The 24,520-nt window shown below is 38.3% G+C and overlaps 1 protein-coding gene across 3 annotated transcripts in view; it reads left to right on the top strand.

The window, feature by feature from the left end:
* Positions 1–24,520, top strand: part of CNTNAP4 (contactin associated protein family member 4) — a 401,947-nt gene that overhangs the window by 337,158 nt on the left and 40,269 nt on the right. For all 3 annotated transcript variants that reach the window (XM_056525258.1, XM_056525251.1, XM_056525242.1), the window contains exons 18-20: positions 13,841–14,080; positions 15,705–15,926; positions 21,867–22,000. In XM_056525258.1, coding sequence (XP_056381233.1) covers positions 13,841–14,080; positions 15,705–15,926; positions 21,867–22,000 — 596 coding nt within the window. The remainder of the gene's footprint in view (positions 1–13,840; positions 14,081–15,704; positions 15,927–21,866; positions 22,001–24,520) is intronic.

Here is a 24,520-nt window from a genome sequence, read left to right as displayed (position 1 = left end):
TGACCAATTTGGACTAATAAGGAAATTGAAGCACCCCCTTTTCCCATTTTACAAATAAAAACTTGTTGAATAAAATAAATAAAAACATATTTGGCATTGCCATGTGTGCAAATGTCCAAACTACAAAAATATAATGTTATTGATTTTGTACAATGAACGGTGTAAACGTAAAAATTAGAGATGGAGGAACTTACAGCAAATTCGATTCGTCACGAACTTCTCAGCTCGGCGGTTGCTGACTTTTCCTGCATAAATTAGTTCAGCTTTCCAGTGCTCCGGTGGGCTGGAAAAGGTGGATACAGTCCTAGGAAAGAGTCTCCTAGGACTGTATCCACCTTTTCCAGCCCACGGGAGCACCTGAAAGCTGAACTAATTTATGCAGGAAAAGTCATCAACTGCCGAACCGAGAAGTTTGTGACGAATCGAATTTACTGTAAGTTCGCTCATCTCTAGTAAAAATAATACCAAAGGTTTCATTACAATATGCAATTGGTCGTGCAAAATGCAAGTCCTCATATGGGTCTGTTGATGAAAAAAATGAGTTATGGTTCTTAAAAGGCGAGGAGGAAAAAACTAAAATGCAAGAAAGAAAATTGACTGTGTTTTCAAGGCCAAATTGGGCTGTGTCCTTAAGGTTTTTTTTTTATAAACATATTTTTTTTTATAAACATGGTAGTGCAAGTGAAGGTGGATGAGTTAGATTATTTTCCTGATTTTCTAATTGTAGAAATTCCACTTTTGCGGACTGTACAACAGGTTCACAGGACAGGCTTGTAGTACACTCTGTGTGTACTAGCATGTAATGCTTTATGAATTTTATTAAAGTTTGTTCCTAAATTCATGAGTCAGTAAAAAAGTAAGTGCTCATTGATTCCAAAGATGGTTCTTTTCACAGTTAATTAATAAGACCAGCAAGTTGTTAAATGACTGAATATTGAAAGTAACTTTAAAATGGTAGGAGTGGAGAATGCAATATTTATTTAAATAGGAACTTAGAAGTGATTATTAACCCAGACATAATAGAATCAATTCATCATGGCAATGTAACTGACCTTGAATGCCTTTTTTGGGTTTTAAGATGGTCTATTTGTCAAGAAGAGGAAATTGATTTATTGGAATAATAGTCATTAGAAGACAGCGATTTCCATGAATTATCTTGAAAATTTATTGTACCTACTAGTTAAGTGAAGTGTTTTATCCTCATACAGCGTAAGCTATAATATTTAGAGCAGGATGGAGTCATTTCCTGTAATAGTTGTGTAATTCTATAATAAACGCTTTACATTGCAATATTAATAATGCTCTTATTATTTTTATTATTATATATTTTATTATTTATTATAATAATAAAAATAATAATAATGCATTGCAAATAAGCTAAAACATTGATGCAACATTCCAGAAAGCTAATATAAAAGTATAAGCTATTTAAACTACAGGTTGGAAAATAGTGAGCTATAACATTTGAAGGAAGAAATGTTGGTTAACCATGTTTATCACCTTTAGGGACTATTTGATTTTCAGTTTACTTAATTTACATATTATTGTAAATTTCAATTTACTACAACCACATTCTACAAAGCTACTAATGTTTCTAATGAATTCATATTTAATGTGTTTTAAAGGCATTACTTCCTCCATTATTTTCTGCACTGTTTGCAGTGATCTTGGGACACTCTTTAACAAGTGCTCCAAGCTATATTTCATGAAATTATTTTTACACATGGACAATGTAGTACATACAACCTTTATCACTTAATTTTATCATTGTAGTTTTTCTATTTAATCTACTATCTTACACATATTTTATGAATTCATTTTTTTAAACATACTTATTTTACTAAAGAAATTTTATTTTTTATTTTATTTTTTATTTTTTTTTAAAGCAGTGCAATAATAGAAAAGCATATAAGCATAGGTATGGGTTCAATCATATTTACAAACTGAATAAAGAAAACATGTCAGTGTTACTGTAAAGTGCACTGCATAAAAATGAAACCTCTCCAAAAGTTTTTTGTTTTCTTTTTACTTTCTCGTCACAAATAATATTTTTTGTTGTGTCATGTATTTAATGTTAAAATCAAAAGTGTCATTACAAAGTACAATTGTTCACGCAAAAAAAAAAAAGCCCTCATATGTGGATGGAAAAATAAAATAGTTATGATAAAAGGCGAAGAGAGAAAAGTAAAAAACAGAAGAATGATAATCGGATGTGTCCTCAAGCCCAAGATGGGCAGTGTCCTTAAGGGGTTAAGAGTTGGAGATGAAGTCATAATTTGGAATGGTTCAACCTGGCTTGAAAAGCCCTTTAACCATTTAAGGACGCAGGGAAAACAGGTACGCCCTTTCCTCTGGTACCAGGGCATACCCATACCTTTAGAGCAGTCAGTAGCCAAACACTTACTGCTTATGTCTCTACCCGGCATTTAAACCTTTACACACTGTGATCAATGCTGATCATGGCGTCTAAAGTGAAAGTTGGCGGTAGCTCAGTGGAGCTCACGGAACCCCCACGAGGTGATCGTGGGGTTCGGTGAGCTAAAATGGCAGAAGAGGATTCCCTTCTTTTGGATGCAATTTTTTTAATGTGCTGTTTTTGTATTTTTTGCCAAATTTAGATACAAATCTGAACATAAGATCAAGGAAGTTTGCAATGTTTCCACTGTGTGAACCTAGCCTTAGATGGGGAGATTTATCAAAACCTGTGCAGAGGAAAAGTTGACCAAGTGCCCAAAGCGACCAATAAAATAGCTTCTTTCATTTTTCAGAGGCCTTACTAAGAATTAAAGAAACAATATAATTAATTTGGTCAGTTTATCTGTTTATTATGTTATATAATAAAGGTGTAGCGATCCCAGCTTATCAATATGTGGCTTTTCATATACTGTACTTCCCCTCCAGTATTATCATGGTTAAAAACAATGGGAGAGAAAAAAAATTGCTGAATTGCCCATATCAACCAATCAGATCGCTTCTTTCATTTCTGGAAAGGCCTGTGAAAAATTTAAGAAGCTATCTGATTGGTTGCTATGGACAACTCAGCAACTTTTCCTCTGGACAGGTTTTGATAAATCTCCCCCAATATCCTTTCATCCTTAGTCCTATGCAATAAAGCCTTGTCCAAATATAAAATAAGAAGACTTGATGTGAAGTAAGTCAGGGTCTGGTGTCTCAATTTTTTTTCTTCATTATAGAGGCTGAAAATAGCTACCAAAGTCATAATTGTCCACAAAACGTATCAGCATGGGGTTCGGCTGAGTGGCCTTTCTGAGGTGTGTTTTGCTGCAGTCCTGACTTCATGCTTGGTCAATTCACACAGATAAAGATACAAACCTCAAGACTTTCCAAAAGTGGAGTCTGAACTTTTTTTTTTTTTACCTTTTTTTGTCTTTAACCCCTTAATGACCAAGCCCATTTTCACCTTAAGGACCAGGCCAATTTTACTTTTACGTTTTCGTTTTTTCCTCCTTGCCTTCTAAAATCCATAACTCTTTTATATTTCCATCTACAGACCCATATAAGGGCTTGTTTTTTGCATGACCAATTGTACTTTGTAATGGAACCTCTCATTTTACCATAAAATGTATGGCAAACCCCCCCAAAAAATTTTTAGGGAGGAAATTTTAATGAAAACCAAAATTTTGCACATTTTGAAGGGGTTCATTTTCACACTGTACAATTTACGGTAAAAATGACACGTGTTCTTTATTCTGTGAGTCAATACGATTAAAATTATACCCATGGCTAGATACTTTTATATTTTTGTACCGCTTAAAAAAAATCTAAAACTTTTTGTACAAAATCAGTAATCTAAAATCGCCCTATTTTGACCACCTATAACTTTTTTATTTTTCCGTATATATAGGGTGGTATGAGGGCTAATTTTTTGCACTATCATCTGTACTTTGTTACATACCACATTTGCATATATAAAACTTTTAGATAATTTTTTATTAATTTTTTTTTTATAAAATGTGACAAAAAAGCAGCATTTTTGGAATTTTTTTTATTTTTTACGTTTATGCCATTCACCGTACGGGATCATTAACATTATATTTTGATAGTTTGGACATTTACGCATGCAGTGATACCAAATATGTTTATTAAAAAAATATTTTATGCTTTTTCGGGGTAAAATGGGAAAAATTGTCAATTTTCCTTTTTATTGGGGGAGGGTATTTTTCACTTTTTATTTTTACATTTTTCTACTTTTTTTTTTAACACTTTTTATGTCCCCATAGGGGACTATCTATAGCAATCCTTTGATTGCTAATACTGTGCAGTGCTATCCAAAGGACACAGCACTGCTCAGTATTATCGGTGATCTTCTGCTCTGGTCTGCTCGATTGCAGACCAGAACAGAAGACCCCGGGAGACGGCCGAAGCAAGGTGAGGAGACCTCCGGCTGTCATGCTGGATGATCGGATCGCCCCGTTACTTTCGTTCTAGGACCGTACTCCACATACATGTTTTGTGAGTATTATCCTCCATTATTATGAGAGAAAAATTGACCCAGGAGGGGTAAGATTATTTACTATTTTCTTTATTGCTTTTTATTGCAGGGGCTGACCATCGGGCCTGTGTGGAATATCATTATATATTGGCATTCAGATATTGTGTCAACTATACATCTATTTTATTTTTTGTACAGTATACTATGTGATATATTTTCCCCTGAGGACGTCCCCATGCAGAATATATAGCATGAAGGACAGAAACGCGTTGGGAACGCATGATTAGGGAACGCATATGTATAAATACTTTCTTTGATTTCTAGACAGTACTTATGATAATTCATTGATATACCAATTATTGGTGGTATATGCACCCGTACATCTATCAGGAGTGCATTATGGACCTCTCACTAATCACCACATTCTTGTTAACCCAATAAAGACTACCAAGATTTTTCAGCGCAGTACATGGCCTCCATCTTCCATTCCTCCTTTACACTATGATAAATTATAATAAATTTGCCATGTATATGATGCCATATGATGCCACGCCCCCCCTGGCCGCAACAATATCAGAAGCCGGCCTGCTGGAGCATTTCAGTAATTTTAAATTGATTATTTAAACACATTTTTATATCAAATAAAGCTACATTTCATTGTTAAACTGGAAATGCCGCATTTATGTGAATCAGAAGTTCAAAAACATTTATCAAGGTGGATTCTAAATAAAATGTCTATACTTCATTATGAGAGAAAAATAGTCACCTGTTAATTCTGTATTTCTACGAGTTATAAATTCTGTCAAATAGGGATTGCAAAACATTTATCGGAAATGAAATACCACAAAGAATGCTTTTTTCAGCTAGCTCTAAACCCCCAGGGGAATGGTCCTATACAGTCACCCATAAATTCTTGTATTCACGTTCATTTTAAAAGGTTGGGTTTCAGAGCTAAAACATACGAGTTATAGTTCTTTTTTTCCCAGCAAGTGCTTTTATTTTAGAACATAAATGGTAGGAAAGACTGTAGTTGCCTAAGATAATGCCTTTAAAATACTGCTAAAATCTATAAAAATAGCTATCAAACAAATCATACCACAGTGCTATTGAAAGTGATATAGGAACAGTCTCTACAAATGGCTACATTTAAATGACACTTTTTCCTGGACTTATGGTATAGCATTGTTGTAACAAAAAGACTGTATTTTTTTTTAAATAGTATAAAACACCTGTAACAATAATATGACACAATCCTTATCGAAGCCAAAAAGATACATTTTCTGTTTTATAGAACTTATCAGTAATACAGATTTCATTTTTCATTGCTTGTGGAGAAATATCAAAAATGTTTATTGCCTCCATCTGTCACATAGTTTCAGGATGAGTTGTCAGAGTGAATTCAAATATATTAAATCAGTTTGAAATGGTTGGGGATTTTAACATGTCTTTCAGAATAGAATTAAGTCACAACATAAACAAGTGAGGATAGATTGTGTTGTCTATTAGTAGTACTATATAACAATAAAGGCTAAAGGCTCAGAAGCTGAAGGGAAAATTCTCATACAGCTCCATAATAGGGAACCAAACAAGACTGCACCCTATCAAATTTGTGACATAGGAAGATGCAAGAAATATCTGGGGTCTTCTATGGGTGCCATATTGTAACGTTATAAGCTCCGGCCTCACACACCGGCCATGAGAGCATGGTCCCGTTACCTGCTGCTGCCGGTGAGGCTGGAATTAGCAACGTGGGACATGCCCGCATGTGAATCCCAGCCCGTCACTCACCTGGTTATTCTGCTGCCCCGCCTCTGCCTCTCTGCTCCGGCACAAGTGTCCCCATCCCCTAGGGCGTGCGTGCTGGAGCTTTGATAAAGTCCTCCACCTCCCACACTTGCCCTAGAGCCTTAGAGAAAGCATTCCTGTGTATTGCCTTGCCATGTATCATACTTTTGCTCCGTGGCCTGACCTTGCTCCTTTGCCGCCTGCCTGCTGACCAATTGCTATGTTCCCGAATTCGCTACTGTTCCGCCTGCCCTGACCTCCGGCTGTCCAGACCTCGAGTTGCCTTATCCCACCTGTGCCTCAAATCTCCTCAGCCGCCTGTGTGGTCGAGCCGTGCCAGGGATAGCAACCTGGGTGCCGCCTGCCACAGCAAGTCCACCTTAGACTTCGCTCCCTGGTACGGCCTGAGTCTTCTACCACAAAGGTCCAGCGCATCCTCTATCATCAGTGTTCCAATCTACTGAAACATGAGTGTTACAGTAAGATCTGGCCATTGATCCCGCTGAGGTACCCCTGCCTGAAGTAGCAGATCTTCCATTGGTGGTGGTACATCAGTCTCAGCAATTGGCGCGACAGGCGCAGCAACTTACCCAACTGTCTGCTATGATGCAACAGCAAATGGCCTTGCAACAACAACAGCAGCAGGTACCCACTCCCACCACCAGTTCCTGCAGTGTCTTCTGGCTCCCAGCTATGTCTTCCGTTACCTTCCAAGTATGATGGTGATTCCAAGTTATGCAGAGGCTTTGTTACACAGTGCTCCATGCACTTGGAGCTCATGTCTGAACTGTTTCCGACGGAATGTGCGAAGGTGACAGTTTGATTCCTGCCGCTCCTGCTGAAATTCAGCAAGTTCCTCTGGGAAAATCCTCTGTGCCTGCCAGATTGAGACGCAAGATACTGAAATGGGGTAATTCTTCCTTGACAGCAGGTCATCCTGGTATATGCAAGACTCTTCTTCTAAGCTCCCGGCACTACTGGTGGCCCCATCTTGAACGTGATGTTTCTGATTTTGTTCGGTCCTGTGCAACATGTGCCCGTGACATAACTCCTCGTCAGAGACCTGCAGGACTCTTACAGCCTTTACCCATTCCGGAGACTCCCTGCTCCCATATCACCATGGATTTCATCACCGATTTGCCATAATCTCATAATAACACTGTCATTTGGGTCGTTGTAGATCGGTTTTCCAAGATGGCTCGTTTCATTCCTCTACCAGGTCTTCCTTCTGACCCACAGCTGGCGAAGTACTTCTAGTTGTACTTCTTTCATTTACATGGTTTTCCTCAGCATATCGTTTTGGATCGTGGTGTGCAGTTTGTCTCAAAGCTCTGGTGAGCCCTTTGTAACTGTCTGGACATCAATCTGGACTTCTCCTCGGCCTCCCACCCTCAGTCCAACAGTCAGGTGGAGAGGGTTAATCAAATTCTTGAGACTTATCTTCAGCATTTTGTTTCAGCTCGCCAAGACAATTGGGTCGACCCTCTCCCCTGCGCTGAATTCTCATATAATCATAAGGATTCCAAGTCCACGAGGTTGTCTCCCTTTTTTGTTGTCTCCCCTCTCTGTTCTCCTCTTCCTTTCCCAGTTTCCTCCGGTGTGCCTGCTGTTGATGAGCCTGCTGTCGTGACTTCTCCACCATCTGGCAACAGACCCGACAGTTGTTATCCCAGGCTTCTTCACGCATGGAGGCTCAAGCTGATAAGAGTAGAAGACCTCTGCCATCCTTCTCTCCTGGTGACAGGGTGTGGCTTTCATCCAAGTACATCCGCTTCAGGATACCCTTTTACAAGCTTGGTCCTCGCTACCTTGGTCCTTTCCAGATTCTACAAAAGATTTATCCTGTCTCCTACAAACTCCGGCTACCTGCTACGTTACGTATTCCCAATTCCTTTCACGTCTCTCTCCTCAAGCCTTTTGTCATAAACCGGTTTTCTCAAAAGAATCTTGTCCCCACACCTGTCCCAGGCTCTTTTGACGTCTATAAAGTTAAAGAGATTCTTGCCACTAAAACCGTAGGTAAACTATTTTTTCTGGTCAACTTGGAGGGTTACGGTCCTAGGGAGAGATCTTGGGAGCCTGAGTAGAATATCCTGGACCGTGACCTTCTCAGGCGTTTTCTGAATCGTGAAAGGAGGGGTAGACCAAAGGGGGGTACTGTTATGTTATGCGCTCCGGCCGCACACGCTGGCCGTGGGCGCATGGTCCCATTACATGCTCTGCTTCCGTCGGGGCTGGGATTAGCATCGCGGGACGCGCCTGCATGCGAATCCTAGCCCGTCACTCACCTGGTGCTTCTCCTGCCCTCACCTCTGCCTCTCTGCTCCGGCACAAGCGTGCCGGAGCTTTAAGATTTAAAGGGCCAGTGCGCCCATTAGTGAAGTAACACCTGTGGCTCATTGATAAATTCCTCCACCTCCCACACCTCGCCCTAGAGCCTTAGAGAAAGCATTCCTGTGTATTGCCTTGCCGTGTATCATACCGTTGCTCCGTGACCTGACCTTGCTCTTTTGCCACCTGCCTACTGAACATTTGCTACGTTCCTGACTATGCTACTGTGCTGCCTGCCCTGACCTCCCGCTATCCAGACCACGAGTTGCCTAATCTCACCTGTGCCTTGAATCTTCTCAGCCGCCTGTGTGGTCGAGCCATGCCAGTGACCTGGGTGCCGCCTGCCGCAGCAAGTCCATTCCCTTTGCTGCAGGCTCTGGTGAAAACCAGCGGCACCTTAGACTCCGCTCCCTGGTACGGTCCGAGTCATCTACCACACAGGTCCAGCGGATCCACTATCATCAGTGTTCCAGTCTACTGAAACGTGAGTGTTACACATACTAAAGCTCTGTACAAAATAAATCAATAATACAATCATGTGCATCAGGCACATTTTTTATATGTCTATGAATATGTTTTCATAAAAATATAAAGGATATTTTTGAATTTTTGGTGATGTTTTTCTAGTTTAAAATAATTTTGAAATCTTGCAGTTTTCAGTTCAGCCAACTATAAAACTAAACTGACACTTCCTGTTTTGTATAGATCAATTTTCAGCAGTGTGCCCAATTTTCAGGCATAAAGTCAAAAAAGTTTAAACCTGTAACAATAACCTTTGCTAGAGTACAGCCCTCCCCCATGCTGTGTAAATACCTCTCTAAATGCTCAGTCAAGATGATGATGATTGCTCCAATAATAATGTTAAAAATAAATTGAAACAAAAAAAACTATTAGTAAAAAAGGACATGTTTCAGTATCTTGCTCTAATGAGTAATTCTACTTCTATACAGTATATCTTGAGCAATCAGACATTTACATATGACTCAGCTGTTCAGCTTAAAGCTGGATTGACATTGTATAGTACTGTAAGTGTATAGTGTTTGGAAGCAATGACATATCATTATTTCTAATCTCAGATATTACTTACTTTTTTTCTTTTTTTATGTCGAACAACTTTTGAGAAGTTTTTCTTTTTCTTTTAAGCTTTTGGATATTGATATTAATATTTGTTTCCCTTGCTATTTTATTACTAATAGAAACACCCAAGGCTCATTCGGTTTAGTAAAGTATGCCTCTATTTTATATGCAACAGATGTCGCTTCATGTTTGAGCTGGGGAATATAGAATTAATTGACATTCTTTCAAATTAATTCAATTTGTTGGGATGAGTGCTGGTTTTAAACTGGAAATCCTTGAGAAAGCAAATGAAATAATTTGTGGTTTAGAAGAGCCAAATCTGTGACATTTAATTAACTGACGGAAAATGAATGCTTTACAACTGGAATACTGGAGTAGTCACATATGGTTGTTAGATTGTAATAAATATTGAGAAGCTAATGCATTTGTTTATTGTATAACCCAAAAGAGCAAGGAAGACATATGTACTACATTATTAAAGGGATTACAATAAAGTAATCTTTTATTCCATTAGAAAAGGAAGGGATTTATAATATAGCCTTTATTGCATGTATTGCATCAAGAAGAACATATTCACAAGAAAATCCTGGTCATATCACGTACTGCCTTTACTTTGCCTTATCATGATCACACATAATGACACATAATAAACAGATACATGAAGCAGCTTGTACTGAACTCAGCCATCAAAAAGGTAATACACTATGGAAAAGAGAAGCAACATGGAATTCCTTCGGCAACATTCCAAAGATATGTAGAAATAATGACACCACTGCAACATGTGGTTTCAAGGGGTGACATCCTATTAAGGCTGGGTTCACATACATCAGGCGTCCGGCATAGTTTCCCTCTGGCATGCATTGGAGGGAAACTGACGCTAGAACTGATCCCATTCATTTGAATGGGACAGTTCACAATCATCCAGTGTCTCAATTTTGACGCCGGATAGTTTGACACGCCGGACGTTCCCCTGTTTGTCATGCAGAAACAATGGATGCCGGATGCCATACAACTGATGACAACTTATCATCAGTTGGGGCATCAGTTGCATCAAGATCTAGGCCGAGTTCAACTATGCTGGATGCCGGACACATGTAAACCCAGCCTTACAAATGAAACCACAAACCCCTGTTATATAGATAAACAAGAGGAACTGAACACCAACAATGAAAAAGAAGTTCAAGAAATATTAAAATATTCAGATTTTATTTAATTTAACACTAGATTACAAGAGCTTAAATTAAATGATTTCAACATGATAGTATGAAACTGTTAAAATTATGTACAACATAAATTCACCAACATATTAAGCGAACTATTCACTTTTAAAATGACTCTTTTAGATGAGCTTATCTTTCTCAGTTGATATGATATACTAATGGCTAACTTGAAAAACAAATTATATTCTATCCTATTAATGTCACTAACATCTCAATCTTTCAAGAAAGCTAGATGGTCAAGCTATTTTGCAATAGCTAAAGTACCACCATATAGGAGATGTGTTTATATCCCACACATTAAGTAACTCCTAGGTAACAATTTAGAGCCAAGCAATGTTTGTCCCAGTGTATCAAAAACGACCAAATAAAAAAAAAAGACTAGAAAAATGCACATGGGACTACGGTAATACGTAAAGTACAATTTTTATTAATTTAGACACATGACAAAATCATACAAATACATTAAAATGACAAACATAGCCACTGAAAGAGGGCATCACATGTTATTCCCAGGCATTATCATCTCATACAAACATCAAACAATGTATGGTGTGGCAAGGCTAAATTACAGCCTAGCTGTGTTGCAATGAGTGGGGTGGTTGATGTGTGGGAGGGAGATAAGTCACTTTCCACCTAAAAACAAGAGATCATGGGGATTGTAGTTGGGGTGAGTGCACATGAACAGGAAATAGACAATTCACACAAACAAGCCAGCAGTGTGATGGACACACAGGGCACGGCCATTTACCACCAACACAAGCACAGATACTTGGTTAGCATGTCCATTTTTAGCTGACAGGCAATTAGTAAAGTCATGTTATGTTGGTAGCAAATGTGGTTGATTGCTCTGCTAGTATTATATTTTTGTCATATAATAGAATATTACTGTTTTGCCTAATTTTATATTCCTATAAATAAATAAATAATAATAGAAAATAAAAAAAAACTGGGAAAACCTGTAATATGTGTAGCAGGGCTCCTTCCAATCTCAGAAAATACCACCTAAATCTCTGTTTGTTCCTTACAAGACATTGTATAGTCTGTCAAAAAGTCGAATAATTGTGGATTGACACAATTAAAACACAAACCCTAATAAAAGCCTCCTAGACATGAAGCCTTCTAGAGTTGTCACAAAGTGAAATTTATTGAATCCTGCTCTAAAGTCTTCATATCATATAGTATTTTATCTGTAGACTTTTGGATCATACTTCCATCAATAGAGATTGTCATGCATGGTTAATAGCACACCAAATCAGTCAAACATGCACCATACATTAAATAGGATAACTTAAAATAGGAGAGGTTAAGATGACCCATTATCCACTCTCTCCATAATACACAAGTGCAGATTGATAAAGGTTTTATTTTTAGTTTTTTTTTCCATTTAGCACAATACAACAACATAACAAACGGTGAGAAAAGTAAAAACAATAAACTTTCTAAATGCTCTCTCTCTCTCTCTCTCTCTCTCTCTCTCTCTCTCTCTCTCTCTCTTGAGAGAGAGAGAGAGACAACTGCACCAACTTTATTACTGCGAGGAATCAAACACCAGACATTGAAGCTGAATATATTGGCAGAAGCATTTTGGGGTTTGCATACATCTGCTAAGATATAAATAAATGGAATAATAGGTATTATGGCATGGTGAGTAATCCAGAGTAAACAATAGTACAAGACAAAAAATAAAATGTTATTCAGACTGCTCCCAACCAGTCTTACCACAGGCAGAACAGAAAAAAACACAAATGAATGTTCCCATATGTTGTGCTGCTGATGGATGTAGAAAAGTATTTATGAACACAATAACTAAATGTTCTTAAATATGGAGGGAAATAGTAAAAATCAATAGATATATACAATCAGAAGGGACAATTTGAAAACAGAATTTACATTGACCAGGTGAATGTACCTAAAAAATGGGTTATCAAAAATATTGACCACAAAGGCATACATTCAATAGGGGTGCCATCAGCTTTGTCTTGAATTGCAATATATCAGGACTCCTTGGACTCCTGATAATAGTGTGAGGTGGTCAGGTTATTAATAAAAAACTGGGTATGCAAAAGACTTTTCAATATAACTTATAATGTTTCCCTTTCTTTCATATAATTTATATTCCATTTATATGGCAACAGAAGAATGCAGCAGCACACTGCCAGCACAAAGATATAGGTGCAACATGAATATGCAGTTAAAACATGGAGAGCTATACAGCTATGGTGTAATAGATGCAAATGTGAAACTATGAAATAGTGAGGCACTTAGCTCGCAAATTTGTCTCCGCCAGCGGTCAAATAGCTTGGACCGTCCCACCGCGATAAGGTAGCCTCCTGGGACGGACCCTACACTGTGAATATGCCTCTGTGTGAACAGTTCAGTAAGCATGGCAGGATCTGGAACATCCAAGCCACCTTATATACACACCTGATAGAGGTGGGTGGGGTGCAAGGCCAACATGGAGGGAGCCACTCCCCCGTATGTGCAATACAGACAAAGAATAAGTCAGCCAGCACTTTAGTTGATACCAAACTATTATATGGACCTGGCCTACAGGTGCACGCTACTAGGCTAGATATACAGCAACAGAAGAATGCAGCAGCACACTGCCAGCACAAAGATATAGGTGCAACATGAATATGCAGTTAAAACATGGAGAGCTATACAGCTATGGTGTAATAGATGCAAATGTGAAACTATGAAATAGTGAGGCACTTAGCTCGCAAATTTGTCTCCGCCAGCGGTCAAATAGCTTGGACCGTCCCACCGCGATAAGGTAGCCTCCTGGGACGGACCCTACACTGTGAATATGCCTCTGTGTGAACAGTTCAGTAAGCATGGCAGGATCTGGAACATCCAAGCCACCTTATATACACACCTGATAGAGGTGGGTGGGGTGCAAGGCCAACATGGAGGTAGCCACTCCCCCGTATGTGCAATACCATTTATATGGATATTTTTTTTTTCTTCAAAACAGGTGGGACACCTTCAAGACAGAAAGGATTTTTAGGTTGTATCCGCTCCTTAAAGTTGAATGGCATTCCCATAGACTTGGAAGAAAGAGCAAAGGTTACCCCCGGCATAAAACCAGGGTGCCCTGGACACTGCAGTAGCTATGGGAATTTATGTAATAATGGTGGAAGATGTGTTGAAAAACATAATGGATTTTTATGTGACTGCAGTTTATCAGCATACACAGGAGCGTTTTGCAAAAAAGGTGAGTGTACCATAGGTGGATTAGGCTGGGTTCACATTAGTCTGGTGTCCGGGATAGCGTCCCTCAGGCGTGCACCAGGGGAAAACTGATTTAGAACTGATCCTCTTCATTCCAAGGGACACTTCACAATTATCCAGCGTCTCAATTTTGATGCCGGATGGTTGGACACCTTGGACAGCAACGGACAAGGGAAAGCAGCTTGCCTGCACGGGGTCAACAAACAATGGACGCCAGATGCCATACACATTGTCATCAGTTATGGCATCAGTTGCGTCGAGATCTAGGCTGAGTTCACCTATGCCGGATGCCGGACATAAGTGAACCCAGCCTAACTTACCAACAAGAAAAGACTAAAATTCTGCCTGGCCACTTGAAAGCACACAGGACAACTTGTGTGATAATACATTTAATATGCAACTATGGCTGATCAAGGTTTATATCACATTTACAGTATACCAACTGCTGACATCTGTAGAAAAGTCTACAGGTAAACGTGTAGTATCCGGATATTTTTTTTTTCTATACCAATGTTTAATTCTGAATAACAGCACAAAAATAGTTGGAAAAGAGCATTACAGGCACTTTCTTTTAGTGGAGGAGATCTGAAAATATGTGGTTCCCACCAATGGAATGGAAGTGGTAGTCAGGCTAGCCAAGAGTAATATGATAGATTCACGAAAGAAAGAAAATAATGATCGACAGTCTTTATCTTGAGTTCTTAGACTTTAACCCCTTAAAGGGGTACACAACTGGAAAACATTTTCTTTTAAATCAACTGGTGGAAGAAAGTTAAACAGATTTGTGAATTACTTCTATAAAAAAATTCCAATCCTTCTAGTATTTATCAGCGACTGCATAATACAGAGAAAGTTCTTTTATTTTTTAATTTCCTTTCTGCCTGACCACAACTGCTCTCTGCTGACACCTCTGTCCATTTTAGGAACTGTCCAGAGTAGGAGCAAATCCCCATAGCAATCCTCTCTTGCTCTTGACAGTTCCTGACATAGACAGAGGTGTAAGCAGGGAGCACTTGTGGTCAGGCAGAAAGAAAATTCAAAATGAAAAGAACTTCCTGTGTATTATACAGCAGCTGAGAAGTACTGGAAGAATTTGGATTTTTTAATAAAAGTAATTTACAAATCGGTTTAACTTTCTGTCATCAGCTGATTTAAAAGAAAATGTTTTCTAGTGGAGAATCCCTTTAAGGACTCAGGGTTTTTCAGGTTTTTCACTTCTGTTTTTTCCTCCTCACCTTTTAAAAATCATAACCCTTTCAATTTTGCACCTACAGACTCACTGTGCACCCTCTGCTGCTTGTCCAACTTAGTAAAAAAATTTCAAGCAATGACTTGAGACAAATGGGGCCAGCCATTGGCTGCAGCAGGGAATAGGAAGTCATGCAGTAAGTTAATGGGGGTGCTGGGAGTTGGCCTCCCTCGAATCTGATGTTAATAGCCTTATTGATTATTCATATTAAAGCCCCAGAATCCCCTTTAATAGTTTTTTTTTCAATATATAGTATAATATCGACAGTTCAACTATTTAAAAACTTACACTTGTTTGATGCCCTATAATTTTAATGTAATAATTGAGTTATCTTGTCTGTTGTCCTATTATTTTACAGAAATATCGGCCCAGTTTGATGCAGAGTCATCATTAACTTATCACAATGAAGAGAATTTTACCATGATGAAAAATTCAAGTTTACAGATATCTTCCATTTATGCAGATTCATATTCTAAAGAAAACATAGCTTTTCATTTCAGGACAACTCAAGCACCATGTTTATTACTATTTGCACAATCACTAAGCAAAGCATATATTTCAGTTATCATCTCCAGAAATGGTATGTATGACATAAGAAAATATATAGTAGTATAATATCATTGCTTCTCATTTATGATCACAGTTTAGTCTCTTATCTCTTTCAAGGGGACCACAATTATGCTACATTTCCATTTTACTCATAGTTTATAACACGCAAATCAATGATATGCCGATACTAGCTGAGAATTATTTCTTTACTCAGTTATCTCTCCATTCCTGCCAGTTGTTATGAGTGGTATCTGTCATTTGTGAAGGAAATGCTGACTCAACTACTGGCTCCATTTGTAACAGCTGTTTCTTTCCTAAAGACACCTGTGGCGAAACATGCAGGGAAGTTGAATAGGAAAAAGAAAATTTAAGCACAAAATCACGCCAGACTGCTGCAAGAATATATGTTTGATTCACACCAATATATATCAGCCTTGAATTCTTACAGTGAGCTCTGCTTGTTTCTGAAATGGGTCCCAATTGAGTTGAATGTCACAGTGAAGTTATATGGGAAAAGAGAAATATTATCAAGATCTTTGGAGAGTCTCCAAATAAATAGGAGCAAAAATTAGCTTTGTGAAAATCTTTAAAAATATTTACTACAGTATATGGAATATTGCAATCTAAAAGCTAAAAGCAAATAATAAAAGCTGATACAGCAAACAAAGAAAAATTGTAACAAAAAACCGCTTTTTTCAGCACAATTGTTTGTAGAAATTGTTTGTAGAAAAAAAAAGATCACCTGGTCCATCTAGTCTGCCTTATATTATTTCCTTTTTTTTATATATTTTTTTTTATTTTTTTCTTATCATAGGATAGATACAGTATATGTTTATCCCAGGCATGATATCATATAATTTTCAAGCTTAGTGGGTGCATATTATTTGGTTGTATAATACCATGTATTATTGGTGCAGACTTTTAGAAAAAAAATTTGACGAGAACATTGAGTTTTGTGTCATGCTCAACAAGGTGGTGGAGCTTTGAAAAAACGGGTGTGGCTTACGCAAAAGGGGAGTGGTTTACAAGTGCCAAAACACACAATACTTTTTGGCATACATTTTTGCTTAACAATAAGCCAATTGAACCCCTTAAGGACGCAACCCTTTTTCACCTTAAGAACTGAGCCCTTTTTCACAATACTGACCACCGTCGCTTTACGAATTAACCCCTTAAGGACTCAGGGTTTTTCCGTTTTTGCACTTTCGTTTTTTCCTCCTTACCTTTTAAAAATCATAACCCTTTCAATTTTCCACCTAAAAATCCATATTATGGCTTATTTTTTGTGTTGCCAATTCTACTTTGCAGTGACATTAGTCATTTTACCCAAAAATGCACCTCGAAACGGTAAAAAAAATCATTGTGCGACAAAATCGAAAAAAAAAAACGCCATTTTGTAAATTTTGGGGGCTTTCGTTTCTACGCAGTGCATATTTCGGTAAAAATTACACTTTATCATTATTCTGTAGGTCCATACGGTTAAAATGATACCCTACTTATATAGGTTTGATTTTGTCGCACTTCTGGAAAAAATCATAACTACATGCAGGAAAATTTATACATTTAAAAATGTCATCTTCTGACCCCTATAACTTTTTTATTTTTCCATGTACAGGGCGGTATGAGGACTCATTTTTTGCACCGTGATCTGAAGTTTTTATCGATATGATTTTTGTTTTGATCGGACTTTTGATCACTTTTTATTAATTTTTTTATGGTATAAAAAGTGACCAAAATACGCTTTTTTGGACTTTGGAATTGTTTTGCGCGTACGCCATTGACCGTGCGGTTTAATTAATTATATATTTTTATAGTTCGGACATTTACGCACGCGGCAATACCACATATGTTTATTTATTTATTTTTTTACACTGTTTTATTTTTTTTATGGGAAAAGGGGGGTGATTCAAACTTTTATTAGGGAAGGGGATAAATGACCTTTATTAACACTTTTTTTTACATTTTTTTTACAGTGTTATAGGTCCCATAGGGACCTATAACACTCCACACACTGATCTCTCATCCTGATCACAGGCGTGTATTAACACGCCTGTGATCAGTGTTATCGGCGCTTGACTGCTCCTGTCTGGATCTCAGGCACGGAACAGTCATTCGCCGATCTGACACCGAGGAGGCAGGTAAGGGCCCTCCCGGTGTCCGGTCAGCTGTTCGGGATGCCGCGATTTCACCGCGGCGGTCCCGAACAGCCCGACTGAGCAGCCGGGTCACTTTCACTTTCACTTTAGAAGTGGCGGTCAGCTTTGACCGCCGCTTTTAAAGGGTTAATACCACACATCGCCGCGATCGTCGATGTGTGGTATTAGCCGGGGGTCCCGGCCGTTGATGAGCGCCGGGACCGACACGATATGATGCGGGATCACGGCGCGATTCCGCTTCATATCGCGGGAGCCGGTGCAGGACGTAAATATACGTCCTGCGTCCTTAAGGGGTTAAAGGGGTACTCCGGTGAAAAACTTTTTTTTTTTTTTAAATCAACTGGTGCCAGAAAGTTAAACATATTTGTAAATTACTTCTATTAAAAAATCTTAATCCTTCCTGTACTTATTAGCTGTTGAATACTACAGTGGAAATTTGTTTCCGTTTGAAACACAAAGCTGTCTGCTGACATCATGAGCACAGTGCTCTCTGCTGACATCTCTGTCCATTTTAGGAACTGTCCAGGGTAAAAGGAAATCCCCATAGCAAACATATGCTGTTCTTGACAGTTCATAAAATGGACAGAGATGTCAGCAGAGAGCACTGTGCTCATGATGTCAGCAGACAGCTCTGTGTTTCAAACGTAAACGAATTTCCACTGTAGAATTCAGCAGCTAATAAGTACAGGAAGGATTAAGATTTTTTTTATAGAAGTAATTTACAAATCTGTTTAACTTTCTGGCACCAGTTGATTTAAAAAAAAAAAGTTTTTCACCGGAGTACCCCTTTAATAACTCAAAAACGCTTTTACCGAATATTCTGATTCTGAGAATGTTTTTTCGTGACATATTCCACTTTATTTTGGTGGTAAATTTTCGGCGTTACTTGCATCCTTTTTTGGTGAAAAATTCCCAAATTTCATGAAAATTTTGAAAATTTAGCATTTTTCTAATTTTGAAGCTCTCTACTTGTAAGGAAAATGGATATTCCCAATAAATGTTATTTTTATTCGCAAATACAATATGTCCACTTTATGTTGGCATCATAAAATGGACATATTTTAGCTTTTTGAAAAAATTTGAGGGCTTCAAAGTAGAGCAGTAATTTTCAAAAATGTCATGAAAATTGCAAAATCTGAAGCGACAGATGTTACAGAACTACAACTCCCAGCATGCCTGGGCAGTCTAGGCATGCTGAGAGTTGTAGTTTGGCAACATCTGGAGGGCTACCGTTTGGGCACCACTGTAACAGTGGTCTCCAAACTGTGACCCTCCAGATGTTGCAAAACTACAACTCCCAGCATGCCCAGACAGCCTTTGGCTGTCTGGGCATGCTGGGAGTTGCAGTTCGGCCTTCCTAGTGGTTGCCACAGTAAAGATCACTTTACTTTCGCTTTCATCCCCCCCCCCCCCACCATAGTTTCCCTACCTGTGCCTATCTCCAGCGATAATCTGGGGTCCCCACGCATCTTCTCCCCACGTACCCCACGACATCCAGGGGTGGGCAGAACGGGGGAGTTGCCATGGCAACCCACTGTCCTGCGCTGACATTGGTCAGAATCAGTTCTGACCAATGGCAGGGGATAGGATGAGATCACAGCACTGCAACCTTGCTCCTGTCCCTCAGGATGATCGGGGCTGTCACTGACAGCTTTGATCATCCATATTTTCCGGGTGATTGGGTCACCAGAGACCCGATAAGCCCGGAATAGCAGAAAATCGCATGTCTGAATTGACATGCGATTTTCTGCGATCGCTGACATGGGGGGGGGGGGGGGGGGAGGGCCTGGGGGCCTGCTGAATGATTTCAGCAGGCATCCCGGTCCAGTCCCCAACAGGCTAGCGGCGGGGACCGGAATTCCCATAGGCATACGCCCGGCATCCTGAAGAGGTCAAAAGTAGTCTACAACTTCGGCTAACAAAACTAATGTGCCAGATTTTAAAATTGCCTAAGCTAAGTTGTATAGTAATAGGAATCACCGAGGTCTCAGCTGAAAATGGGCCCATAAAGTCAGGGGAACGCATAGATACATAAGCTTGGTGTGGCCTGTACTGAGCTCTCCATTGATTCTGCATGAGAATTAATGTATGGGAAATGGAGAGAGGAGTGAAAAGCCACTGCTAGAAACCGCTCACATCCTCATGAAGAAAAGGATATATGTATTGGAGATAGCATATCCTTAAGACAATAGATGGGAGGGGGTGTCCAAGCTGATTTTTGCATCGGGGCCTATGAACATTTAGCTATGCCCCTGCATTGTTAATATATATATATATACCCTGTTTAAAATATTGAGCACTTGTAAACTGTCTAGTCAAGGTTAAAACCGTCTAAGAACTAAACCACATTTGTTCTCCCCCAGTCTCAAAGTCCAGATCTAAATTTACAGCATTATACTAAAATAAAAATTCTGTTTCGTATATAAGATCATTCTGTTTACTTTTTTTCTTAATTATTTTACATGCTGTTTTGTGTATTACACATAAATGACACATTGAATGACCACTTTATTGGAAACACCATTCCTTTCATGATAAAAGCTTCCCTGTATGGAAAATAGACACAGGACACTGAAGTGCCGCATTAAATCACGTGAGCAAGTTAGTCATGGATTGTTTTTCTAGCTTCTCTGGCCTTCACAATCTCAATATCATAATCCTATAGATAATCTCTGGGATAGAATGGACTATTCCGAGCATGTCAGTACCTCCATCTAAATTGCTCTAACACTTAGAAGCTATCCTATCCACATGGGCCAAAATGCCTGCAAAACAACTTAAATACCAAGGGGAATCAATGACAAAATTAATTTTGGTACTTCTATATGCCCAAGAAGATCCAAAATGCTACCAGATGGGTGTCTGTAAGAAAGTGTCAATTCATCATATATGTATGTGTTTGTATGTGTGTTTCTTCAGACACTTTGTTATACCATGCCTGATGACAAGACCTAAGTTGGCTCAAAAGCTTGGTGTTTACATCATTTATTTTTATTAGCCATTAAAAATATCATACCTGCAGGATTATTGTTCTGTGTCTCTCAGTGATAATACAACTTTCACATAATCCTGACATAATATGTGTATAAGATGTATGAGCTATAAATTGTCCAGTTGCAGTGTATTGATTGTAGTTCATTGTCATTTTCCCATGGGCTGTCTTTAATCTACCACCTGGTGGGCGCATAACATTTTATGATTTTTGATCATAAATTAGGAGTTTTATCTCTGTTCTTGAGTACTATCCATGGAAAGCTTTAATATATGTTATAGGAGTGAGAGAAAAAACTCCCCTTGCCTGCAGGGTGCTGCTATGCTTTGTTTAGTGTAATGAGATGATTTAAGTCTAAGGTTATGTAATGTAATACATATATCATTTTAAACAGACAAAAAAAGATTATCACACAAAAATGTGTGAATAGTTTAGGGTAAATATACACTCAGTATTGCACAAAAACATTGTGACTTTTTCACACAAGTTTTCAGGTGATAAAGGGGTACTCCGCTGGAAAACATTATTTCTTTTTTTTTATTTTTATCAACTGATGTCAGAAAGTTAAACAGATTAGTAAATGACTTCTATTTAAAAATCTAAATCCTTCCAGGACTTTGGATATTGAATAAGATGTCTAGGGGCGGAGTACCCCTTTATTGTTTTGGGTTCCCAAAGCTCCCAATCTCTCTGTCAGATTATGACTTATGTTTTCATCTTACAGGAGACTTTAAATTAACTCATGGGGGATGTAACATAATGCTTTACATATGTCTAATTTCTTGCCTCTTTGTTTTCCTTTCTTTTTTTTTTTTTTTTTTAGGAAGCTTACAAATAAGGTACAAACTGAATTATTATCACGATCCTGATGTTTTTACCATCAATTCTAAAAACCTGGCAGATGGTCAACTGCACAGAGTGTCAATTATGAGAAACCAAGACATTTTGTTTGTGGAGGTATTGTTGCTATCTAAATATATTACTATATCCTGCTTTTCTGCTTTTTTTTTTTTAACAAGTGGAGTATGTTGTACTCCACTTGTTAAAGCTGTTGAAAAAAAGGTAATTTTATGAGGATTTGGGGGAAAATAAAGACAGGGATAGATGTAGTTAGTGTCAGGGACAGATGGGGAGGGGGAATAGGGAAATTTAATTTAGTGATAGCTACTCTTTAATATTTACAGTGGTGACCCTTCTCTTTCAAGACTTCTGCTATTCACCCTGACATACTGGATATTAGCTTCATCCTGACTGAAAATAAATCATTGTTGCCTAATCAGTACTTGGAGTTTATTACAATGTATGCGTTTTTGTTTGTCCACCCGCTTTTTGAGAATTGACTACAGGTTCTTCATGAGATTAATGTCTGGAGAGTTTCCTGGCCATGGGGCGAAAATTTTTAATATTTTGTTCACTAAGCCAGTTATATATCACTTTTGGCTTTTGGCATAGTGCTCCAGTGTGCTGGATAAACATTGTCCATCACTAAATTTCTCATGGATTGTTTGAACTAATTGCTCTTGTTTAGATAACACTCATTGTTCATGGCAGTGTTTTTAGGCAAAATTATCCCTTTTGGGATTCTGAAATCAAATGGGGGATAATCACTTGGATTGCGGTGGACAAGACCTACTGTGGAACATTTTATATTTCTGATTCATGAGAGCTACAGTAGAGGGCCATATGGTTAAAGGGGCATTCTGGTGTGTGTGTGTGGGGGGGAAGGTTTTCAAATCAACTGGTGCCAGAAAGTTTCTACTTAAAAATCTTAATCCTTCCAGTACTTATCAGCTGCTCTATGCTCCAAAGGAAGTTGTGTAATTCTTTCCAGCCTGACTACACTACTCTCTGCTGACACCTCTGTCTGTGTCAGGAACTGTTCAGAGAAAGAGAGGTTTGCTATGGGAATTTGCTCCTGCTCTGGACAGCTCCTGACACGGACAGATGTGTCAGCAGAGAGCACTGTGGTCATACAGAAAATAAATGAAAAAATAAAAGAACTTAATGTGGAGCATACAGCAGTACTGGAATAATAATTCTGTTTAACCTTCTAGCACATGTTGCTTTGAAAACATTTGTTTTCCACTGGAGTACCCCTTTAAGGTCCTATGGTGTCCAGTTATTTCAAAAGCAAAGTATTTAAGATCCCTGGTATATTGAAATAGTGAGGAAAGCAACTTGTATTCAAAGTTATAAAATAATGTGCAAACACTTAGGGCTTAGGGCAGTGGAACTTAAGACCTCTCTGGAATATTATAATATTTTCATGTATTTTAATAAATTTGGAGAGTGTGTGCTGGACTCCCAATGAGTAAGTTTTAGTTATGAGTATAGATAATCAAAGTTGTTAATCTATGAAGCCTTAGGTGGTGCATCCTATTGTTTCCAACAGAGGGGGATTAAAGATATTGCAAATGCAAACAGAATTTCTGAAGAAAACAATTCATGTAACTCCATTGGGGGTGTATTACCCTCTGGTGATAATTTGTGATAGTTTTCCTGTATGTTGCTGCATTTTGAGAACATCAATGTTAGAGACATTGGAGAAGATAATAAAAAACAGCTTATGATTGTAAAAAAAAAGTTAAAATATGGTGCAAGACATGTAAACCAGTTTTATTATGGTGCAGGAGATTTTAATTTTCTCCCTTATTAAATACTGCATAGGTTTGATTTGGTGAAGTTAACCATTAGATAGTCTTCTCAAGTCAACCAAACACAAAAACAGGGGGCTCAACCTCTATATTATAGTATAGTGTACATATCAGGGTGCAAAGCAGTACATCCCCATACCCATATACAAAGCAAAAGGAGATAAAAGTGTATATGCTAAAATACAGTGCACACCTATCAATAACAACAATATTCTGTATAATTACTCCATGGGTGGGAATGCGTTAATGTAACAGGTTGTAAAACTATGTCCTGCAGTTTTAACACACACACAAAGATGTAATTGCTTCATAGAAGGTGACAAACAGCTGTTATCAGCAGCCAAGACTCACTACAAGTGCTGGGAACCTGTGATCATGCTGATGCCTGGCGTAAACCCTTTCAGTTCTGTGATCAAAGTTGATTATGGAATTTAAAAGGAAAAATTACTGGGGCTGATGAGCATTAGGGGGTTGATTGTGACCTACACAGAATAATAGTGGGGTCCCAACCAGCTTAGATGATAGACAAAATAAAAATAAAAGGAAAAACATAAGAGTGATAGAGGTCAGGACAAGTTTAAGCATACTCATTTTCATACAAAAAGTTAAAAAAAAAGTAGGAAAGTAAAAAAAAAACTATATTAATTGAGCATTGTTGTAACTGTATTGACCAATAGAATAAAGATAATACTTTGCAAAAAAGACGCATCGTCCAGCACTCGGGATGCGGTAAAAAAAGTTTTTCTTTATTCAAGGATCATCAGACAATAGTCACAGACAGAGAAAAAGTGCCTTACGCATTTCGCACTTGCGTGGTTAAGCA

The sequence above is a fragment of the Hyla sarda genome, chromosome 1 (assembly GCF_029499605.1).
Source record: "Hyla sarda isolate aHylSar1 chromosome 1, aHylSar1.hap1, whole genome shotgun sequence".
Taxonomy (NCBI): Eukaryota; Metazoa; Chordata; class Amphibia; order Anura; family Hylidae; genus Hyla; species Hyla sarda.
Note: the sequence above shows the minus strand (reverse complement) of the source record. Positions and strands in the feature narration are given on the sequence as shown.